At 42.3% G+C, this 22,944-nt stretch overlaps 1 protein-coding gene across 2 annotated transcripts in view; it reads right to left on the reverse strand.

Annotated features, from left to right (window-relative positions):
• Positions 1-6,863: 6,863 nt before the first annotated feature.
• The window catches only part of exoc2 (exocyst complex component 2), a 268,711-nt gene continuing 252,630 nt past the window's right edge, over positions 6,864-22,944 (reverse strand). For both annotated transcript variants that reach the window (XM_078198474.1, XM_078198482.1), the window contains exons 24-28: positions 21,138-21,193; positions 17,431-17,553; positions 12,359-12,420; positions 9,808-9,867; positions 6,864-7,513 (exon numbers count right to left, since the gene is read on the reverse strand). In XM_078198474.1, coding sequence (XP_078054600.1) covers positions 7,420-7,513; positions 9,808-9,867; positions 12,359-12,420; positions 17,431-17,553; positions 21,138-21,193 — 395 coding nt within the window. In that variant the 3' untranslated portion in view covers positions 6,864-7,419. The remainder of the gene's footprint in view (positions 7,514-9,807; positions 9,868-12,358; positions 12,421-17,430; positions 17,554-21,137; positions 21,194-22,944) is intronic.

The following is a 22,944-nucleotide window of genomic DNA, read 5'->3' on the forward strand; positions in this document are numbered from 1 at the left end:
ACAGTGAGCGAGACATTCTCTGGGGGATGCTGCAATGATCTCCGGATCAGTCAAAGCATCAGAATCACATCTTTAGCTGCCCGACGGTTCTCTGCACCATCACCCTGTGAATCCTACTGTATCTCTTCTCTGCCTCTGTTTTTGAGTGATGGAGTGGGGTCAGAGCCTCCCTGGCCACCCAGAATCCATTCATCCAAGCTTCTCAGAGTCATCAACAGCCTGGGTACCTGTGAGTTCCGCGAGATGCATGAATCATGTGAGCTCACTGGATAATGGACACATACTTGTGGAATCTGCATGTTCATTGACGAAAGCCCCTTTCTCTTCTGCTGGTATCCTGATGCGTGCAGTCTATAGCATCCTGGAGGAACCCTGCCATTGCTGCGAACCCTCATATTCTCTCTGCCTGCCTGCCCTTGTCTGTCCGGGTAGTTGATGAAAGTGTGGGTGTGTCTGAAGATGGCATTTGTCACTAGCTTGACACAACTGTGTGCGGCTGATTGCGAGACGCTACACAGATCCCCCGCTGAGTCCTGAAATGAACCGGAGGTGTAGAAGTTGAGGATAACTGCGACCTTCAAAACCAGCAGCCGAGAGTGACCACCCACACAGTTGGAGGCAATTTCAGAACCTATCTTGTCACAAGTTGATGTCACTGTATCTCTGGAGAGGTGGAGCCTCCTGCGACACTGGACTTCGGATATCCAGAGATAGTTGGTGCGCTGCGCTCTACACTCTAGCCACTGGATGGTGGCATCCTTCCCCACCTTGACCCTGCACCAACTGAGCCCATGCCTCTCCTCTTACAGGTCTCTGCCAGGGGGACAGCCTGTGCCCACTGGTCTCTTCCACCTTCTGCCCCTCTCTTCGACTTCAGAGGAGGTCCAACCAGCAGAATACACTCTCTCCATTCGATCAGATACAGAGGACCAGGATCTTGCAAATGAGGGATCACCGTGCTCCAATCCTCAGGGAACTCTTCCAGGAAAGTCCTGAATTCCAAAGGTCACACCTCAAGTGCTAAACTAGGAAACTCAAGCCAAAAACTATACTTACACAGCACTGAACTCTAACACTGAAAAACTGCATTAAAGTCAATTTTTGATTGAATTCAAATTCCACCACCTGCCATGGCTGGATTTGAACCCAGAACATTAGTGGAGCTTCTGGATTAATAGTCTGGTGATAATACCACGAGGCCATCTCCTTCCCTTGCTACTTCCATTGGTATCAGCTATAGTCGTGAACATTGAAAGAGATTTGCTTTCGTTACAGCTGTTCCTTGTCAAAAGAACTCTATTCCCAATTTGTTGGAGTGAGCAGACAATTGATTTTTGAGGCGTATTTTATATTCAATTCCATAAAGTGAGAGCAAATCTGTTAATTCTAGAAACTGACAACAATATTATACAGTGCAGAATCACATTACTAATCAAAGGAGTTACATAGTCAGTCTATACTGATGTCATAGAAACATAGAAGATAGGAGCAGGAGGAGGCCATTTGGCCCTTCAAGCCTGCTCCGCCATTCATTACGATCATGGCTGTTCGTCCAACTCAATAACCTAATCCTGCTTTTTCCCCATAACCTTTGATCCCATTCACTTCAATTGCTATATCCAGCCGCCTCTTGAATGCATTCAATGTTTTGGCATCAACTACTTCCTGTGGTAATGAATTCCACAGGCTCACCACTCTTTGGGTGAAGAAATGTCTCCTCACCTCCCTCCTAAATGGTCTACCCTGAATCCTCAGACTGTGACCCCTGGTTCTGGGCTCCCCCACCATCAGGAACATCCTCCCTGCATCTATCCTGTCTAGACTGGTTAGAATTTTATAAGTCTCAATGAGATCCCCCCACCCACTCCAGCGAAAACAAGCCTAACCTGGTCAATCCCTCCTCATTCATCAGTCCCTCCATCCCCGGAATAGCCTGGTAAACCTTTGCTGCACTTCCTCGAGAGCAGGAACATCCTTCCTCAGAAAAGGAGACCAAAACTACACACAAAATCACCAAGGCCCTGTATAGTTGCCCTCTTCATTTACTGTACTTGAGTGGTACACATAGTGGTGAGGGATTCCACCTGACTTGGCGAATCCAGCCATGGCTCATCACACACCAGGCTGTTCGGCGAATTTTTATCTCCACTACTTTCTCTCAAAATCTTCCCGATACTGATCATCAACCCTCAGCATGCTATTACAGCTTGTACTCACATCCAAAATTGAAAAGTAAACCTGAAACAGTGCTTCCCATCACCTATGTTAAGTCACCTGATCAGTAGCATGGGCCTTCCCTGAACCTTGATTTCTCTGGACATTTTATTTTACTTTGTTGACTGTAAGTGAACAAAGTACTGGAGCCACTGCCTGATCAGAGTGCTCCAGAACTTCAAATTCACAAATCAACATTGCTTTGCATTTAGTTTGATTTTGTCAGGGGGATTAGCAGGGTAAATACATGGGGTTATGGGGATAGGGCCTGGGTGGGATTGTTGTCAGTGCAGACTCGATGGGCCAAATGGCCTCCTTCTGTACTGTTGGGATTCTATGATTCTCTCTCTTTTCTCTATGGCTGGACATGATATGTTCAGTCTGGTATAACAACCACATCTCTTTCAGTCCTTCCCCCTCGCTAGATCTACACCATTCATTGAGTATGTCTTCTGTTTTTGTTGGCAGTTCTGTATCCTAATTAAACAGCATTGCTCTGGCCACATATGTAGTTTGCCTCTGTTCTTCTTCATGTCTTTGTCTTCATCACATTCAAACTGCCTTTCTTGCTACTGTCTAAATCCATAAATCCCCTCCAGTGCATCTGTCATGAGACCTTCAATCTCTTGCACAGAGTTCTGGTTCACATCATACTGCAGCTCTAGTCCCTACTAGAATTACTGATCCTACAGTATCCACCCCCATAACTCAGACACATCTGGCAGATTTTACCCAGGTGCAAGGAGTTACAGAATAGCTGCCTCTATCGATCCAAGATTAAAAGATGAAACTAAAGACAGACCGTGGGTGTGCAGTGCCGTTGTGCTTACTATATTTTATGTTTGTGAAACCTGGACTCTAAACCATCAGGACATGAAGCAGTTAAAAAGATTACACCAAAGGCAAGGCAACAAACAGCAAAATGCTGCAGCACGCCAACATAGCTAGCACTAAAGTCAAAGATATACAGGTGCAGCTCTGGTGAACTGGACAGGTCTGCCAAATGGCTACCTGAGCTATAGTCTACAGCCAACCCAGGACGGACAGCACCCTGACGCTAAGACCAAAATGGTTATGACTTAATTCTCAAACCTTCAGCAATTTAATAAAGGCCACAGTCAAGGGATCTGTCATGACGCATGGTGTAAGGAATTTAAAGCTAACATTAACAGCAGAATTTAAAAAGAATCACAGAATTATTATGGCGCAGGAGGTCATTTGGCCCGTCGTGTCTGCACCAGTTTATCAAATGAGCATTATAAGTTAGTGCCATTCCCCTGCCTTTTCCCCATCCCCTGCACATTGTTTCTGTTCAAACAATCATCTAATACCTTCTTAAATGCCTCAATTGAAGCTGCGATCATAGAACCATGCGTCTAGGGCAGTGCATTCCAGACCCGAACTGTTTGCTGTGTGAAAAAAGTATTTTCTCACGTCACATTTGCTTCTTTTGCAAATCATTTTAAATCTGTGCCCTCTTGTTCTCGATCCTGTTACGACTGGGAACAGTTTCTCCCTATCTACTCTGTCCAGCCCCCTCATGATTTTGGACATCTATCAAGTCTCCTCGCAGCCTTCTCTCCGAGGTTAACAGCCCCAATCTCTCTTTATAACTGTTGTTTCTCATTCCTGGAATCATTCTTGCAAACCTCTTTTGTACTCTCTCCAATGCATTCACATCCTTCCTAAAGCTTGGCAGCCAGAACTGTTCACACTATTCCAACTGAAGTGTAACTAGTATCTTATACAAGTCCAGCAGTGCTTCCTTGTTCTTTGTATTCTCTGCCCTTATTAATAAAGACAGTAAGAGTTTTAACAACACCAGGTTAAAGGCCAACAGGTTTATTTGGTAGCAACTGCCATTAGCTTTCGGAGCGCTGCTCCTTAGTCAGATGGAGTGGATATCTGCTCTCAAACAGGGCATACAGAGACACAAAATCAAGTTACTGATTCCCATCTCCATTCAGTAACTTGATTTTGTGTGTGTGTGTGCCCTGTTTGAGAGCAGATATCCACTCCATCTGACGAAGGAGCAGCGCTCCGAAAGCTAATGGCATTTGCTACCAAATAAACCCGTTGGACTTTAACTTGTTGTTAAAACTCTTATTGTGTTTACCCCAGTCCAACGTCGGCATCTCCACATCCTTATTAATAAAGCCCAGGATACCATTTGCTTTATTAACTGTTCTCTCCACCTCCAATGATCTATGCACACATACACCCAGGTCCCTCTGCTCCTGCACACACTGTAAACTTGTACCCCTTATTTTGTATTGTCTACGATCTTCTGACTAAAACTTCATCTGCACCTCTTTGTCCACTCCACCAACTTGTCCGTCCATTTGAATTTCTACACTGTCCACCTCACAGTTTACAATGCTGGCAAGTTTTGTATTATTCACAATCGTTGCAATTGTCCCTTGCACAAGATCTAGATCATTAATATTTATCAGGAAAAACATGGGCCCCACCTTCGAGCCAATCACATTAAATTTATTAGAAATTGTTGGCAAATAGGTATGTGTTACAGATGACTGTCGATTTTTGGTATGTTTGGTCTCTGAAGTCAGTCTTGGATATACAAAGATGTATTTTCCTGATTGTATTTATTGCTTAGAATCTGTTTCTCACTTGTGATTGTACATAGTTGAGTTTTACAGCACGGGAGGTCGTTTGAACCATTTATTCCTGTTTGTGGTGGAGTAGGTCACATCTTAGCACCTGTTAATGTGGTATGGATATTAAATTTATAACTTCTAGCTATTAATTCACTGGCTATGAGAATAGTTTTCCTCATTTACCTTCTTCATTTTCGACTCCTTCAGTCAGCTCTCAATGTTCTTGGTTCTAATGAAATCGCCGAGTTCGTCCTTTCTCCACCTTGGTATCATTGGAGTGGATAACTTCACTCCTGTCCTTGTGACTTTAAGATCCTTACTTTGGGTGGCACAGTGATCAGCACTGCTGCATCGCAGCACCAGGGACCCGGGTTTGATTCCCGGCTTAAGTCACTGTCTGTGTGGAATTTGCATGTTCTCCCAGTGTCTGCGTGGGTTTCCTCCGGGTGCTCTGGTTTCCTCCCACAGTCCAAAGATGTGTGGGTTAGGTTAATTGGCTGTGCTAAATTGCCCCTTAGTGCAGGGGACTAGCTGAGGTAAATGTATGGGGTGATGGGGATAGGGCCTGGGTGGGATTGTGGTCGGTGCAGACTCAATGGGCCGAATGGCCTCCTTCTGCATTGTAGGATTCTGTGATTCTACTAAAGTAGAGCATTCAAAACACGGCAAAATATTCGAATGCGGTCTAACCATCAACCATGGCAGCCTTCACGACACACGACAGCGCAGAGTCGCTGAGCAGAGACTGATAGCCAGGTTCCGCACATGAGGACGGCCTCAACAGGGATATTGGGTTCATGTCACACTAACTGTAACCCCCACAACTTGCCTGGATGTGCAAAATCTCACGAGCTGTCCTGTCTGGAGACAATACACATCTCTTTAACCTGTGCTTAATGCTCCCTCCCCTCACATTGTCTGTACCTTTAAGACATGATTCGCTGTAAAGACCCACATTGCAATCATTATTCATGTAAATTGAGTTTGTGTCTTTGTGCCCTGTTTGTGATCAGAACTCCCACCCACCTGACGAAGGAACAGCCTGTTCTGAAAGCTAGTGGCTTTTGCTACCAAATAAACCTGTTGGACTTTAACCTGGTGTTGTTAGACTTCTTACTGTGTCTTCCATAAAGAGGCAAACATTGTCGGGTTGTCACTCTGCATGAACTTTTCCATGTTTAGACGCTGCTCCATATTTCTTCTGAGCCTGGCTTCTCCAGAAATGTGCCCATTGGAGAATTGCATCGCAGTGCTGCAGCGTCAGATCGGGAAGACAAGGCATAGCTTTTTTTTTTAATGGTAAAGTCTGCTGTAAGGTAACTTTAAAATTTCAGCATGAATATTAGTGAATGGGTAGGGTGGGTAGATGTGTGAAGGGGCGGCACGGTAGCACAGTGGTTAGCACTGCTGCTTTACAGTTCCAGGGACCTGGGTTCAATTCCCGGCTTGGGCCACTGTCTGTGTGGAGTTTGCACATTCTCCCCGTGTCTGCATGGGTTTCCTCCGGGTGCTCCGGTTTCCTCCCACAGTCCAAAGATGTGCGGGTTAGGTGCATTGGCCATGCTAAATCATCCTTTAGTGTCTTGGGATGTGTAAGTTAGAGGGAATAGCAGGGTAAATATGTGGGATTACGGGGATAGGGCCTGGGTGGGATTGTGGTCGGTGCAGACTCGATGGGCCAAATGGCCTCCTTCTGCACTGTAAGGTTTCTGTGATTTTGTGATTCTGTGAAGTAAATGGGTAGGGTGAGTGAGGTAAGTGGTTAAGGTGGCAGGTGGGTTAGATTCCTGTTTGCTGGGTATCCCCATTTGATTATTGATCACAGTGAATGGGCAATTTTTAAAGATTGCTTTTGGTCATTCCAATGTGATCAGGTTCCAATTCTATTAAGGTACAGTCACAAATGTGAATGGTGAACTGGGTCTATCTTCTTTATTGGATCATGTTTGATTACTGTTAGTAAGTTGATGATTTAAAAAATCATTATGCTTTTACGAAGGCACAAAGAACTTGGTGGAGAAACAAAACAAAAAGGTTGCAGTGTATTTATTTACAGTTTTGAAATACATAAAGACTTCATATTTTGAACACAGAAAATACTGCTGAAGGAAGCACCTTGCATGAAATTAAAGCAATACGTGTCTTAACAATTTTTGCAATTCTTGCTATTTAAACTTAATGACAGCAAAGCATTGCACAAATGCTGTGTCTTTAGATGCATCAAGTCTTGTGAAAGGCCAAAAAATAACATACGAGAATCGCTTGAAAAGCAAGCAAGACACATTTTAATTTGGTTTTTTTCCAAGTTTGCAATTGAATTCAGAGTCTGCAGGTTCGGAATGCTAAATCTGACACTAAAATAAACGACAAAAAAGTTTTGACTTTTCAAAGTAGACTTGGCAAATATCGAGGAAACTATCAATATACCGTCAGAAGCAACATTTTTAGAATTTTACTTCAGCCCGAGTAAGAATTTAATTTTACTGGGAGGAACGGAAAAGTTAGAAACATATTTTAAGAGAGGGTTATATTTTGTCATGCTGGGAGGCTTTGCAGGTATAAGGAATCCTCCAGGGCCTGCTCCACATTATGTCTTTACCGTGCCTCGTGAGGAAGGTCGAAAGCAGGTGAGCTGTAAGTGCATGCTGCTCTTGAATTTGTTGAGCAGCTCTTCAAGTAACCTATAACAAAGAGACAGTTAGCTTAACCATCCAGTCCCAATTGTCTACGATATCATTTCATTTGAATAAAGATTGCAATAAAAAGATAAATGCTCTCAAACAATTAAGAAAGAGATTAATCTTAATTTGCAATTCAACAATCTAATCAGATAATTATGATTTTAATTGCAGATTTAGTTGATACAGTAGCTGCGTCATCCAATTCAAATTCGCTTTATTATGAATCCAAATATTACTTCCATCCAAATAAAACACACACACAGAAAATCCGTTCTGCTATTTCTGGAAAAGCAACTTAAAATAAATCAAACCCACTCAGGAAAATTAATATTTAGTCGGCATGGATTTGGGCCACGATGGGGTAGGTTGGGGGAGGGCACAGTGGTTAGCACTGCTCCCTCACAGCGCCAGAGACCTGGGTTCAATTCCGGACTCACGTCACTGTCTGTGTGGAGTTTACACATTCTCCCCGTGTTTGTGTGGGTTTCCTCTGGATGCTCCGGTTTCTCCCACACTCCAAAGATGTGCGGGTTAGGTTGATTGGCCATGCTAAATTGACTCTAGTGTCAGGGGGATTAGCAGGGTAAATATGTGGGGTTGCGGGGATAAGGCCTGGGTGGGATTGTGGTCTGTGCAGACCCGATGGGCCGAATGGCCTCCTTCTGCACTGTAGGGATTCTATGAATTGATTCTGATTTGGGCTGTGATGTGGTAGGGGGTGGTGGGGTGGAATGGGCTCCGTCCTGACTTGGACTGTGATGGTTGAGATTTGGTTCTAATTTGGGCTGTGACAGACTCGCACCGAGTTGGAGGCTGGGCATGATCTGAGGCCGTAAAATGGTGTACCCAGTTATCCACGCTTGACTAAATTGCTGGTAGAAGTTTAAAAGTGTTTCTAGTTTTAAAAAAACACCAGAAAAGAGGTAATAAGAAACGCGACCTTTTGGTCAGACCAGGAAGTGTATGACTGATCAGGGTCAGGCTAAGATAAGCAGACGACTGGACAACGTAGTAAATTGTCAACAGATAAGACAAAGTTCGTGATTCACTAAACTGTTTGTGATTCACTAAACGGTGTGCATCACTTGTGATAAAAGTCGGGTCATTCCACGACTATTGGGGTCAGGATGTGCTCAAGAGAGTTGGGTCCTTATCTTGCACCGCAAACATTTTGAATGATGCCCAAATGTATTTATTTATTCCATTAACTTCAAAGCTTCAGAACCATTACTGTGATCAGTAGATCACTTACCTTGAGGTGCGGTAGCATTCCGTATCCATTGTTTTAAGTTATGATACACACATTGTGTGTAATTGGAATATTTCAACAGGAGAACCCATCACTTTTCAGAGATTTTTGAACCATACCACCTGATAACTCGACTATGACAATCATGTTTCTTTATCAATTCACCCCACATATTTACCCCACTAATCCCGCTAACCTACGCATCCCAGGACACTAAGGGTCAATTTTAGCATGGCCAATCAACCTAACCCACACATCTTTGGACTGTAGGAGGAAACCAGAGCACCCAGAGGAAACCCACACATACACGAGGAGAACGTGCAAACTCCGCACAGACAGTGATCCAAGCTGGGAATTGAAACCAAGTTCCTTGGAGCTATGAGGCAGCAGTGCTAACCAAATAAATTCAACTTTTGGAAGGAGGGGACAGGTAAAAAGTAGAAATAGCCTTCCATTTGTAATACTAAAGATAACTGATGTGATTAGCTGTAAAGTTCTGAGATCTGATTTAGTCTTCATTCCGTAACCCACCCAGTCACCGAGATATTCCGGAAGTCTAGACAAAGTCCCTTTGGCAAGGGATGTATTTTGGTTCCTGACTGGGCTTCCCTTACGTTGTTAGATGTCCAGGAAAGTAAATAGTAGTTACAATATATGTTTTACTCTACTGAAGGAGCTAATCCCCTGCTGCCTCACAGTGCAGGGACCCAGGTTCGATTCCCGGCTTGGGTCACTGTCTGTCTGAAGCTTGCACATTCTGCCCGTGTCTGCATGTGTTTCCTCCGGGTGCTCCGGTTTCCTCCCACAGTCCAAAGATGTGCTGGTTAGCATTGGCCGCTAAATTCTCCCTCAGTATACCCGAACAGGTGTGGCGTCTGGGGGATTTTCACAGTAACTTCATTGCAGTGTGAATGCAAGCCTACTTGTGACTAATAAATAAACTTTAATATCAAACCTCAAACAATTAGCCTCTACTTTTAAAAACTAAGTTCTTCAGAGTGGATTGCAAAGTGCAGCAAGTGACAGAGACATTTGAGAAACTTACTTTTTATCTGCTCCATTGGGAAGTTGGGGCAGTGCTTCTAGGGCCTGCTTGAAGCTATAACTAGAGACACAGCAAGAGAGATAAATAGATTTACATAGCATTTAGTTCAAATTCTTCAACAAAATAACATTAAATTAAATAGTTTCATGGCTATAGATGCAAACTTCATTTAAAAAAGAACAATGCTGATTAAATCGGAAAATTTGTCTACATTTGATCATAGCGTAAGATTAGTATGAAATACCGATTTGGCAATTTCTTTGAGTTAAAAAGGACACTGATAATAGGTTTCTACAGAATTTTTAGACAAGAACCTGCCTCAGTGAACATCCATTTATAATAAGCAGTTAAACAGATTCCCTCAGCTATGACTCTCACCAACTTTTACAGGTGCACCATAGAAAGCATTCTTTCTGGTTGTATCACAGCTTGGTATGGCTCCTGCTCTGCCCAAGACCCCAATAAACTACAAAAGATTGTGAATGTAGCCCAATCCATCATGCAAACCAGCCTCTCATCCATTGACTCTGTCTACACTTCCCGCTGCCTTGGCAAAGCAGCCAGCATAATTAAGGACCCCACACACCCCGGACATACTCTTTTCCACCTTCTTCCGTCGGGAAAAAGATACAAAAGTCTGAGGTCACATACCAACCGACTCAAGAACAGCTTCTTCCCTGCTGCCATCAGGCTTTGAATGGACCTACCTTGCATTAAGTTGACCTTTCTCTACACCCTAGCTATGACTACTCTCTTACTTCCTTCTCTATGTTTTGTCTGTATAGCGCGCAAGAAACAATGCTTTTCACGGTATGTTAATACGTGATAATAATAAATCAAATCAAAATCATGAGTTCCATTTGTTCAGAACTGAAGTACAAAGAACAAAGAAAATTATAGCACAGGAACAGGCCCTTCGGCCCTCCAAGCCTGCACCGACCATGCTGCCCGACTGAACTAAAACCCCCTACCCTCTCGGGGACCATATCCCTCTATGCCTATCCTATTCATGCATTTGTCCAGAGGCCCCTTAAAACTCACTATCGTACAAGTATTTTAAGAATTTCCCATATTTTGGCCAATATGTTTGATTTTCTACTCTGGATACGGTCATCTTTATGCTTTGGTTACAGTTCAGCATGTTGCTCTCCGAACAAATCATTCTGGCAGCAAAGATTGGACCACTCGGGATGCTTTCCTCTTAGAGGCTGAGATTTTAGTGCAAACATAAACAAAGTCCTTAAAGTAGTACAGACATGGAAGAAGCACCTCACCAGGATGACAACTGTACCCGTACATCATCAATGCTTAAAAAGGTACATTGGGGAAACCATGCAGACGCTACGACAACAGATGAATGAACACCGCTCGACAATCACCAGGCAAGACTGTTCTCTTCCTGTTGGGGAGCACTTCAGCGGTCACGGACATTCAGCCTCTGATCTCCGGGTAAGCGTTCTCCAAGGCGGCCTTCACGACACACGACAGTGCAGAGTCGCTGAGCAGAAACTGATAGCCAGGTTCTGCACACATGAGGACGGCCTCAACCAGGATCTTGGGTTGATGTTACACTATCTGTAACCCACGCAACCTGCCTGGATGTGCAAAATCTCACTAGCTGTACTGTCTGGAGACAATACACATCTCTTTAACCTGTGCTTAATGCTCCCTCCACTCACATTGTCTGTACCTTTAAGACTTGATTAGCTGTAAAGACTCGCATTCCAATCATTATTCGTGTAAATTGAGTTTGTGTCTTTGTGCCCTGTTTGTAATCAGAATCCCACCCACCTGATGTAGGGACAGCCTGTTCCGAAAGCTAGTGGCTTTTGCTACCAAATAAACCTGTTGGACTTTAACCTGGTGTTGTTAGACTTCTTACTGTAAAAAGGACAGTGTCAGAGTGTGTTTTGTTTTACCCATTTGATGGTGAAATTATCAAGTTGCACTGAAGATGCTGAATGAATGGAGCAGGATGTGCAAATGCTTGTCACAATTAAAAATGTTGTTTTAATTAGTTAAAGTGCCTGGAGATTACAGTTCAATGGGCTCCCCCAAGCTTTGACAAAGAGTCATCTAGACTCGAAACGCCAGCTCTTTTCTCTCCTTACAGATGCTGCCAGACCTACTGAAATTTTCCAGCATTTTCACTTTTGGGCTCCCCCATGGATCTGTTTTAGTCCCAACCTTTCTCAACCTCTACGTCAACACTCGGCCTCCAATCCTGTCTCGGGATTCGTCATTGGGCACTCAACCGTTTTCACAATGGCCAGGGCCTTTGTGCAGCAAATTGGCACAAGTGGGGCCTTGCAGGGAATCCGGACTTAGCTGTGACGCACTCCAATCAATGTCTCACATCATTGAAGACTGCCCCCTGACAAAATTCAGCGGAGGGCTGAGAGAGATCCACTTAGCCACTGCAGAAGCTATTGCCTGCCTAGCTCGGTGATTATTGCAAACGCTAAGAACAATAATTGAACTAACTTTTTAAAAGCTTTATTGAAACTTGCAATAGTCAAACTGATAAAAATATGACAAAGTTCCATCTTACTTGATGTCAGGAGTCAGGAATGAGGCAACAGCATCTCTAAGAGCACAAATTTCCAGTCTGGCCTACAAGAAAGAGACAACAATTAGGTGCATTGGCCATGCTAAATTCTCCCTCAGTGTACCTGAACAGGGTGCCGGAGTGTGGCGACGAGGGACTTTTCACAGTAACTTCATTGCAGTGTTAACATAAGCCTACTTGTGACTAATAAATAAACTTTAACATCATAACATTAAATAAGGTCACTGGTCTGTGTCAGATAAATATTCTTGCATTCTTGAAGTTCAGCAACTGATAGCTGTAATATTGTTGAGCACTGCACTGTGACACATCATCACAAAGCTTCTGAACTTCATGTTTAGAACATACAGCCTGAAAAGAAGGTATTGAACCTTACCTTCCAATCTAGTTTATTAAAATGTGGATTCATTTCATTAACATGTGGAATAAATAGCACAGTCATAATAAATGGCACATTCATACTGTATCATGCATATGCTTGCCAAGAATCAATCATATAGTATCTGAACTTGCCAGCACTCAGCATGAGTTTTACTGAAAAAGAGTAAAACAATAGATGGATTATTATAATGGACGGTTATGAATCAAGTTGACATGAAATTTGATGCCTACATGCGATACTATTTAATGGTAGTATGTAATGTGCAACTTAATTTCCCCACAAGGGAGTCCCTAGTCTCAACTGCACCACCAGAAAGCAAAGAATGGGAGGCAGGTGGCTTCCCCATAGGGTAGGTTGGAGGAAAAAAAAGGAAACCAGAGGTCAAGTTAGCCAGAGATGGTTTTCCACAATTCTAATGGTCCACATCTCTGATGAGTGAAAATGATTATTATTATAAAAGATGAACATTAATAACTGGTACAGGAAAAGCATGTAATTTTTAAAAATATGCATGTGGATTTTTCCCAATTCCATTTGTCCCTAATCTCTCCAATCTATCTGGATATACAATAATTATTAGGCTTTAACCTGAACCATTATTGGATGCAAGTTGAAGTGCCTGCTTTTAAACATCACTTCCAACACTGTTATAAACCAACAATATCTGTACTTTATGTCCAATGTCAATCTTATTGGCAGATTCATTGTTTTTGTTCATTAGGTCTCAGCTTTAGCGATGTTAGTATTGTCCTCGTCGATATTAATCCTCAACAGATACCAGTTTTAAAAAAAGACTATCGACTCATTATCACAATGTTCCTCATGCACAAATTGACTGTCACCCTTTTCACACTACAATGAGTGATGATTATGCTTCAAAAGTACTTCATTGGCTGCAAATTAAATGCTTGAGACTTTCTGAGACTGTGAAAGGTGCTACATAAATACAAGTTCTTTTGTTTAATCTAATATAAATCTTCAAGATTGAGACATATAAAGGAGAGTCCAGATGTACTGCCAATTCAAAATGCAATCGTTGCTTGTGATTACATTCTCACTACGATCACTAATAGGGACAAACATCAGAGTAAACGATCTCACTTCTGAGAGGTGTAGTCATTCCTAACTTCTTGCTACATAGGCAGCTCTGATGCTGTTCAGGCTGCAAGTCTCTATAATGCTGTCTGACTTGCAAATCATAAGCTAGCTGCTGCATGATGACAAACTATTATGCACTGTAGTAGCAGTCCCTTGCTAAGTGACAGAGGGTTCTGGCTGGAACTGAGAGTTTAACCAATTGGATATGCAGTGTTTGCAATGCCTCCATGTGACCGAGACTGAGTCTGAGCGACTTAGGACGATAAGGCACCAGATTTAAATGCGTGCATATGACAATCTTATCTTTTGAGGGCTGTTGTACCACAGACCACACATACAAAGGTAACAGATGCCATGAACCGTTATATACGGTTTTTAATTTCTGATGAGTATATTGTTTTTCTTTGATAATTGACACTTAGTGAGTCAAGTACTTGTGTGCAGAATAAGGTCCTGCTCTTAATTATATATACAAAAAATTAAAACACCAGAAGTGTCTGGCCTGCTGCCTGTGGCCACTCTTCTGTCATATTTCCAAGGCTAGGAGAGAAAGTGCTTTGCACTTCTACTGTTTATAGCTGATCTACCTTCATTACAATTTTGTGTAGTTACTGTCACTTTCAATTTGTCAGCCAAAACCTGACCACATGAGAATAGATAAGTTTTTCCCATTGCAATTTCTGTCACAAACTGCATTTTGTTAAAAGCACTATAGGGTAAATTGGACACTTGCTCCCCATGACTGCTGCTGGGAATAGAGGCGGTTTTCATTATATTGCCGACACAATGGAGCTACAAATGCTACAGACTAACTAGTGTTTCACTGTGATAAGGTGGGAATGCCTTTTGGGATACCTTCAGGGGCCAAGGAGCAATTCCAGAGGAACGATCAAAGCTGTCCTGCTTACACTGGAGTGTGATTTGAGGCCAGCCATTAGCTACTCAGACAGGACCACAGGCTACACCAGAGCTCCTTGGGCATGTCAATGATGATGCGAATTCAGTGCTTGGTGCTTGACTAAGAGACCCACTCCCGAGGGATAGGCTGTGCCATCTTGTTGTACCAGCAGAAAAGCAGTCTTCAGAGGTTGAAAGTTTAGAGAGGATTTGCACCGTGATGCACAAGTTGCTCAGTAACTTAGATATCTGGAAGTGATTGTAAATCATATAGCTGCACAATGTGGTTTTTTTAACGGGCTTGAAAGAGAGGAGTCTGGCAAGGATTTCAACTGGAGATTGTATCTTTAGGTGTGGACACACACAAGATCGAGTTGTAAGACTAGCGGTTTTGACATGAGGTAAGGAGTTCCAATGAAAAATGCGACACTTTGGAGTGTGCAATCTTTAGGCCATGCATCAATAGTGTTGATTATTTTCCTTTGCTGATTCCTGAAAGCATGAAGCAGAAAATTAGAGCAGTCTCTTGGCTCAGCAAGCAAATACATTGAATATGGTACAGGATCACAGCCATCTAAAGGACATAGGTCAAAGACACCATTGATGCCTTGTCACTTGTGGCAGCAGCAATTGACCCGAGTATTCTTGGAGAAGGGGAATGAAGGGGAAGGGGAAGCTACAATTTCTGTTGCAGATCCTCAGAGGAAGGTGCATAGCAGCTCATCAGGGACGATGGCATCAGATGCAACAATGACATGACACAGATCAACAAATAACCAGGTAATGTTCTATATCCAGAAGGATAAAAGGATGAGATATCAGAGTTGTCAGCATCAGCTTTCAGGAGGAGAGCGAATGAGAAAATAAGTGTTCTCATATTCAATTGGAAACATTAACTCTGTTTACAGATGTTGTCAAGCTACTTAGTATTTTCAGCACTTCCTATTTTTGTTACTGCATTAGGACTGCTGGTTCAGGGATAAATGTTGGCGAGAACACTGGCAAAAATCTTGTGCCCTTCTTTGAACAGTGTAATTTGGTCTTTTAGGTCTACCTAAGAGATAGTGTCTCAGTTTAACACATCAAAAAGACGTGCTTCAGTCGGAGTATCAGTCCTTCAAAACTGCACCGAAGAGTTAACAGATTAAGTGCCAAAGAGTGAAACCATTGAACCAATGTTGACACAAGAATAAAAGACACTATCAATGAGACAAAGGAACCCTGAAGGGCACACAATTGTTTGCATTAAAGGCTTTGACTGCAATGGGGACTCAAGTGAACTTATGGGATATTATGTAGGGAGAGGAAAATACTAACAGGACCTCTCCCTGCAACTAACAAATGAAGGGGTTTGCTACTGCTAACCAGAGACTACTTCAACCCTTCTGCAGGTAACCCCTTGGGATGGAGGTAGCACAGCCTGAGGTTGGGGAAAACAGATGGCTTGGCAAAACCCAGCTCCTCACCTTCATTTTCGTGCAAGAAATCTCACAACACCAGGTTAAAGTCACCTGATGAATCTGAACGTTCGTGATTCCAAATAAACCTGTTGGGCTTTAAGCTAGTGTTGTGAGATTTCTTACTGTGCCCACCCCAGTCCAACGCCGGCATCTCCACATCATGTCCACTTCATTTACGTGTGGCAGGCAGGAAAGGGCCGGCTGATGGGAGAGGAAAATATATGTGCCAGTCGACCTGGTTACCTAACTTCCTTGTTACCTAATTTCCCTGTGTTGATCGTTGGCATGATGGTGGAGGAAAATCCAAGCCACAGCAAACTATTTTAGTGATTATAAAGTACTTGTAGTAGTCAGGCAAACGGATTTATAGGATCTTATTTGGGAGGTGGGTGGCTGGAGGTGTGGGTGGTGAAGGAATATAGAAAAAAAGCATAACGTTTAAACTGTTCAAAAAATATTCAAATGTTGAATGGACTAATTAGGGTTTGCAAAAAAGTACCAGAACAGATGTATTTTGCTCTGGGCTTTAAGAAGCTTAGATTGTAAAATCTGTGTGCAAGTGCACATGGTAAGTGCACAACTGCATTTAGACGATACCTTTCTCCTCATCTAGTACAGAGAACTCTGGTTTCATTTTGGATCAACCATTCAACATCTGAACAAAAAGCAACCCACAGAGAAACTCTCTGAGGGTGGGGGTGGGGACGTGGTTTAACTCTTGACAACCTTGTTTGACTTTATTGTGCACACACAAGAAAAAACATATTCAGATATCAAAAAACACTCAGTCTAAATTGGCAACTGGATTATTACATTTCCAGACATGTATTTAGAGTCTATTAGTTTTATTTGCTTAGTAAATGTAATGTATAATCTATGGACAAGAGCAGTAAATTACGCAGCAACCACTGACTTTAACCAATATGAACGAGTTCCCGCACTACAATATACAGTTCATGCCATTAATTAAAAATGAATGTCACAAAACAATGCAATTTAACATAGCCTTTTCTGAAATGACTGTGCATATCAAGCACTAATGTAGGTAACTTAAAAACTGTGCCAAGTGAACTAAAACATAGGCTTGCACAGTGTGGCACCATTAATTAACCATTCAGAGATAGCAATCATTTCTTTCTTTCTCATGCATTCTGACCAAAGTCAAAGTAAACTTGAAAACATTGTCAATGAATGAAACTCTGCTAACCCTCTGTTACCTGCAATGCTCCGTTTCGGCTAAACGAAGACACGCACTGCATCAGTCGGCTCATTTCTTCAGTAACAGCTTCTATAATCCGTGAAAGAATCCTTGGGACGAGTTCCTTAGAAATGGTAAAAACCTGTAAATTCACAGAAAGACTTGTTGAAATAGGATCTTAGATTTCCTCACGTCACCATGGCCTTTCTTTCCTTAAAAGAGGCCATGGCCTTTCTTTAAGAGAAGTTCAACTTCCAAATACAAGTAGAAAAATTGCTGCCTTTATATGGGCAGAAAGGTTACATATGCCGATTTCTTAACAGCTGGACTTTTTAAAATTAGTGCCACAAGCAGGCTTATAGTAACACTACAATGAAGCTACTGTGAAAATCCCCTGGTCGCCACACTCTGACGCCTGTTTGGGTACACTGAGGGAGAATTTAGCATGGCCAATGCACCTAACCAGCACGTTTTTTGGACTGGGGTGGAAACCCGGAGGAAATCCACGCAGACACAGGGAGAACGTGCAGACTCCATTCAGAAGTGAACCGAGCCGGAAATTGAACCTGGGTCCGTGGCATTGTGAAGCAGCAGTGCTAACCACTGTGTCACCGTGCTCAAGCTATCATCTTAAATTTCTGCCTTCACTTAGCCACACTTTCTTTATCAATATCCATACATAGCTTAATGTTGGATGTGGAAAAGAGGAGCCAGTTATTGCTTCTTTATGATCGGAAATCCCAGCTGTCCCATCCTACTCTCTTGCTGACATTTCCACCGAGCAAACCAGCTGGCAGCCAATCTTGTCAACTGCCTTTTGTTCCATTCACACTCCCAACACTGATCCTGTGGCGTTTGCTAAGCAATCAGCTATCGCAGCCAGTCTCGACAGCTCCTTCCAGATTATCTGTTCACCTGTGAACAAGATTCTTGCCATCGACTGTATCGATATCGTGGCCGTGATAGAAAACTGGCTGAGGAGTGACAATGCCTTCCTCTTTAGATGAAGTCTCCCTAACCTGGCTGTACCATCCACATGCCTGCACAAACTGGCATTGGAGCTGTGTTAACTTTACCAAGTCACACCTGGTCTGTCCCTACTCCTTTGACACCTTTGCCTCCTTTCATTGTTTCACCTTGTTCCGCCTCACTCACCCAGTTAAATTCCTCGTTCTCTACCACAATCACTGCCTTTCTCTCTCAGCCTCTGAATCGAGCAACTTCTCATCCTTTTCAACTCCCATCTCAACTCATGTCCTCTCCCCTACTCTCTTTCAGTCTCTCCCTCCATATAAACTCCGCTCGACCAACAACCACCCTCTGTGCCTCGGCATCTCCATGTTCCTTCACTACCACTAGAGTGCCAAGCCCAGACAAAGTTGATCCCAATGGTTTCCCTGTATGCCTTTCCGTCTACATTTCCCTTCCCCTCCCAACCATACTTTTCTTTAGTATTCATCACTGGGGAGGCGATGGCCTAGTGGCATTATCACCAGACTATTAATCCAGAAACTCAGCTAATGTTCTGGGGACCCAGTTTCGAATCCCACCACGGCAGATGTTGGAATTTGAATTCAATAAAAAATATCTGGAATTAAGAATCTCCTGATGACCATGAAACCATTGTTGATTGTCAGAAAAACTCATCTGGTTCACTAATGTCCTTTAGAAAAGGAAATCTGCCGTCCGTATGTGGTCTGGCCTACCTGTGACTCCAGAACCTCAGCAATGTGGTTGACTCTCAACTGTCCTTGGGCAACTAGGGATGGGCAATAAATGCTGGTCAGCCAGCGATGCCCATGTCCCATGAATGAGTTCAAAAAAAAAAATTAGGGAAATAAAAATCTTTCTCCAATCCACAACAGCATTTTAAAATTTGATTCTCCATCCATCACAAGAGGTTTCCAGCTACCAAACTGTTCACTCGCACCTTCACCTCCACCTCTGATGCATTTGTACCCATTAAAACCATTATTCTCCCTCACCCTGTACCAGGCAAGGGCAGCCCCGCCTAGATTCCAACAAAGCTCAAGGAACAACACTTCATCTTTCAATCCGGCTCTTTAAAGTCCTCCAGATCCAACACCGAGTTCAACAATTGTAAATCACCACCCCGTCCCCATTTTTCTTCTTTTTGTGTTTACTTTGTTTCTGGATGGCAGCTGTGGTGATAATTCTGTTTTCCCAATTTTCTTCTCTTCTTTCTTTTCTTTTTGCCTCACAGCGCCAGGGACCTGGGTTCAATTCCTGGCTTGGGTCACTGTGTGTGTGGAGTTTGCACATTCTCCCCGTGTCTGCAAGGGCTTCCTCTGGGTGCTCCGGTTTCCTCCCTCAGTCCAAAGATGTGCGGTGGATTGGCCATGAAAAATTGCCTCTTCGTGTGAGGGGGACTAGCTAAGGTAAATGCATTGGGGATAAGGCCTGGGTGGGATTGTGGTCGGTGCAAACTCGATGGGCCGAGTGGCCTCCTTCTGCTCTGTAGGATTCTATGATTCTATGACTCATTACCATTTCCTTTGCCTTGTTCATCGAAAGAGACATCCAATGAGCTTCCCCTTTTGTTCTGTCTTCCACACGCCCAGCTTGCCCTGCCTCTCTCAGATAAAGGCAAAATACTGCAAAGGGTCATCCTGATTCAAAACATTGGCTCTATTCCCTCCCCACAGATGCTGTCAGACCTGCTGAGATTTTCCAGCATTTTCTGTATTTGTTGCTGTCCTCTCTACCAGCTCAAAATCTGTTACGTCTCTGACTTGTAGCAGTTCCGATGAAAGGGTATCAACCCAATAAGTTAACGACATTTCTCTGCCCACAGATGCTACCCAACGTGTTGCGGATTTCCAGCACTTTCATTTCTTATTCTCCCAGGCATCTGCCTCACAGATTGTCTCAGAACAACCCCTTCACATCCTAGCCAATTTGGTGGACATTCTTTGGGTTGAAGGAGGTCCGGCTTCACCTCGTGAATCCTACAATGCCAGCAAGCAATAGGAGCAATTGATTCCTGCTGCTGAAATGATGAAGCAAGATCTTTGGTACATCAAACAAACTGTCAATTAAATGGATTAATGAGGATATCTTCTCCCATGTGTAGTGAAAATTAAAGTTCATGTAGATTAATTAATGGATGCATTATGTGCTGGCAGGTAAAAATCCCGGAATTTCTAAAATAATGGAAATAGAGAGAGTACCCGTTAGGAATAAAAGGGTGGGCCCTTGAACTATTTTATCATGAACTGCATCCCTGGCACCAAATCATTCATTTATTCGTCATTGGCATCAGACAAAGGCTAGTAGCTGGTAGCTGTTCTGATCCACGTTCATGTTTCCGATTTAGGTTTCCTTAAAGGGGACAAATGGTCTCAGTTTTGACAGACAAAAAGGTGCAAAGTTCCGGGGTTCATGGTTTTCTTGACAGCGCAAAGGAGAAGCAATCAGTTTTGGGTATTGAGAGCTGTCAGATGCTGCCTTACCCTTAACTAAGTCGATCTAATGCCACAACAGTGATATTTTACTGCTATGGTAATCCAGACACCACAATTCCACAGCCTCTCTCGAAAAAATGTTTTGTGATCTTGAAGAAGAGATGCAATTTATGGAATTGTCCTTCCATAATATCATAACGGACATGGATGTACAAGATGCTTCTGAACCTACTGTGGTGGAGATAAGAAGCAAAGTAAAAATGTAACATTGTGAACATGCATATGAGTTTGAAGGCCTTACCTCTGCATGCACAGCAATGATGTTAACTAAAGCTTCTTTTAAGTAAGTTCTGACACCTAAAAAAAATTAAAAAAATACATATCTGGATAAATCGTCTGAATCATTCCTAAATTATTAATCAAACTGAATAAAAACACTATCTTAATCAATGGGTGACACTGCCCTGCGATGAGGACACTTTTTTAAATCTCATTTTCTGTGCTCAAGGACCTCAGACAAGCACTTTCTAACCAATACTGACACTGTCATTCCTTCTTGACAAACCACAATAAAATTATACAAATTTGATCTCAGTGGAGATTCTATATCCAGTTTAATATTCTTGACCATGCAATATAGAACCAGTAGCATCTCAACGCAACTGTTTTCGGTCGGATGGCTAAAAATATGCTAAATATTTATTTGGTTGCATCCATGATGCAATAGGGCAATCTGTAAATTGATGACAATAATTAGCTGAACCACTGCAATTTAAATTTGGCTTACAGCCAATTTTATCAATGTTGTTCCCAACTATGGATTGAGACACACAAAAGGCAGGCAATGAAAAAGTTTTTAAAAAGTTGAAAATGCTGAAATGATAAGTGAAATTAAAACAATAAAAACTGAGAATTAATAGGAAGAAAATGGAAAAAGATACAATCGGAAAAAACTTAAAATTAAAAAAAAATTTATATATCGGCTTTTACAGTAAAAACTACCCAATGATGAATAATACTGTACCGTAACAATTTGCTGAAATCTCACTTTATATAGCCATCCTTTTAAAGGCAGAGTGCACAACACGCTTAGGTTATGACATTTGCAAGACATCTGAAACATTGGTCATTGCCATAAGATCCAATGGCAGGTTTTACATGGTCAAAGGGAAATTAAGAGGTAGTTATTAGACTTTGCACATCGAGTAAACTCTTCTCACTAAGAACGTCTTAGAGAATGTCTTCTAATGGAAGGAGGAAAGAAATCAAGGGAGTACACCTGAAGTCAGCTATTATATGTATTTTTAAAAATATATTCCTTCACCATTCCTAATTGCCCTCGGGAAGAATAATTGAATGAAAATGTGGCAGAATGGATCACATTGTAACATCATCAAAAAAAAGTCTTAAAAGTACACGGGTGGTATATTCTCCGATACATGGGAGTGTGAAAATCTAAAGTAGCAACTTAAGCATCTTCACATGGAGTTAAGGTCTGAATATGGTACCAGCATTACTATCTGCGTGTCTCTTTGCTTACAAATGTTATAAATCATTTCTGTATATTATTCAATATTGTTATTTACATCAAGGAGTTACAATCGAAAAGTACTGGGGCTGGCACCAAAAGCTCGCAGGGCTCTCGCACTTCAACACAGAGCAACATTTTTGCTTCATTTAATAGAAACATAGAGGATAAAAACTGCAATAGCTATCAGTTTCTGTTCCTGTAAGGAATGGCAGTTTCCCATTTCCTTACTGTTACACTTAACCTGCAGTTCCTATTTCTATGTTTATAAGTGTTTGGCAATAGCTAATTAACATAAATAATTCAACAAGAACTTTTTGTGAACTTAGTTTCTAGATGAAACTTGATATCATTTCTTTGGAATAACTTCTTTTTCAAATATCAGTTAAATTGTAGAAACTCGGTCTATGCTCTAACAACACCAACATTTTATCTAACTTAGCTTTCATTCTCCTAGTGACAACTTTAAATTGATGACATGACCACTGGTTCCTCATTCACAATAAATAGTCTTTCCATAATTACCTATCAAAACCCTTGATTATAAAAAGAAAAGAGTCCTTAGCTTCCTCTGTTCCAG

The sequence above is a fragment of the Mustelus asterias genome, chromosome 2 (assembly GCF_964213995.1).
Source record: "Mustelus asterias chromosome 2, sMusAst1.hap1.1, whole genome shotgun sequence".
Lineage (NCBI taxonomy): Eukaryota > Metazoa > Chordata > Chondrichthyes > Carcharhiniformes > Triakidae > Mustelus > Mustelus asterias.